This window comes from Aplysia californica, unplaced genomic scaffold (assembly GCF_000002075.1).
Source record: "Aplysia californica isolate F4 #8 unplaced genomic scaffold, AplCal3.0 scaffold00196, whole genome shotgun sequence".
Classification (NCBI taxonomy): Eukaryota; Metazoa; Mollusca; class Gastropoda; order Aplysiida; family Aplysiidae; genus Aplysia; species Aplysia californica.
The window spans coordinates 1,094,272-1,095,373 of record NW_004797466.1 but is presented as its reverse complement, the minus strand read 5'-3'; the positions used below and the strand labels follow the sequence as shown (position 1 = coordinate 1,095,373).

At 46.6% G+C, this 1,102-nt stretch overlaps 1 protein-coding gene across 1 annotated transcript in view; it reads right to left on the bottom strand.

The window, feature by feature from the left end:
- The window catches only part of LOC101851350 (annexin A4), a gene marked incomplete at its 5' end in the record, with an annotated part of 32,516 nt that overhangs the window by 14,479 nt on the left and 16,935 nt on the right, over positions 1–1,102 (bottom strand). The window contains 1 exon segment of the mRNA XM_035969929.1: positions 813–907. Coding sequence (XP_035825822.1) covers positions 813–907 — 95 coding nt within the window.

Sequence of the window (1,102 nt, the reverse complement as noted above, 5' to 3'; positions counted from 1 at the left end):
GAACATAAGAACACCAACATTTTAAAGAATAAGTCCTTTGTTTTGTTTTGTTTCTGCCTCTAGTATCCCTGACCATGTTCTGAGAAGAGAACCAGACTCTATAGTGAAGACTGCCCTCCACTGGACACCCGAAGGAAATCGCAAGAGGGGCAGACCCAAAGTGACCTGGAGACGCACAGTAGAGTCTGAAATGAAGTCCTGGAATCATTCGTGGGGGACATTGACCAAGATGGCCCAAAACAGACAGAGCTGGAGATCCTTTGTTGCTGCCCTAAACGCCAGATGGCGTAACGGGTAGTAAGTACAGTAAGTAAGTAATCCCTCTCCCCTGCTGGTGGGGGGCCCCATAGTTTTACTATGGGGGAGCAAAGAATACACCTGCCGTGATACTGCGTGTCGTAAGAGGCGACTAAAAATGCGAAGGTCTAGTCGCCCGAAAAGTGCCAGTTTGCGGAGGGCCAACTACCCAACCCAGTAAAAAACAGTAAGTTACAGAAACACGGACAAACACAGCTTTTTATTTTTCGATCTTGGGAGACGGAGGAGCTTCTGTATCAGCAGGAACAATGAAGGACAGCGGACAAAGGAACCTGGAGAAGAATCACAGAAATATGTACAGAAAAGCGGGAAGACGTGGAATAACATCAAGAGGCTGGCCCACGATAGAGAAAGGTGGAAGGTGTTTGTACGTGGCCTATACCCTGGTGCAGGGTGAGAAAGGCAATGATGATGATGATGATGATGATGATGATGATGATGATGATGATGATGATGATGACGATGATGATGATGATGATGAAGTAATCCCTGACCTTCCCAAACATAGTCTTGTAAGAGAGAGCGATCTCCTTCCTCTGGTCCATGGAGCGGTGGCCTAAGACACTGATGATTGCCTTCTCATCCGTTCCTGAAACATTTTTGGAAAAACGTATTATTTAATAATGATGGATAATAGATAGCATTTGTGAGGCATCATGGCGAAATGAAGCACTCGTCAAAATAATGGCTGTCAGACTGTCGGACTCGCAACCGTAAGGTCGTGGGTTCGAATCCCGTCAGGGGCCCGACGTTGTGTCCTTGGGAAAGGCACTTTGCACAAATT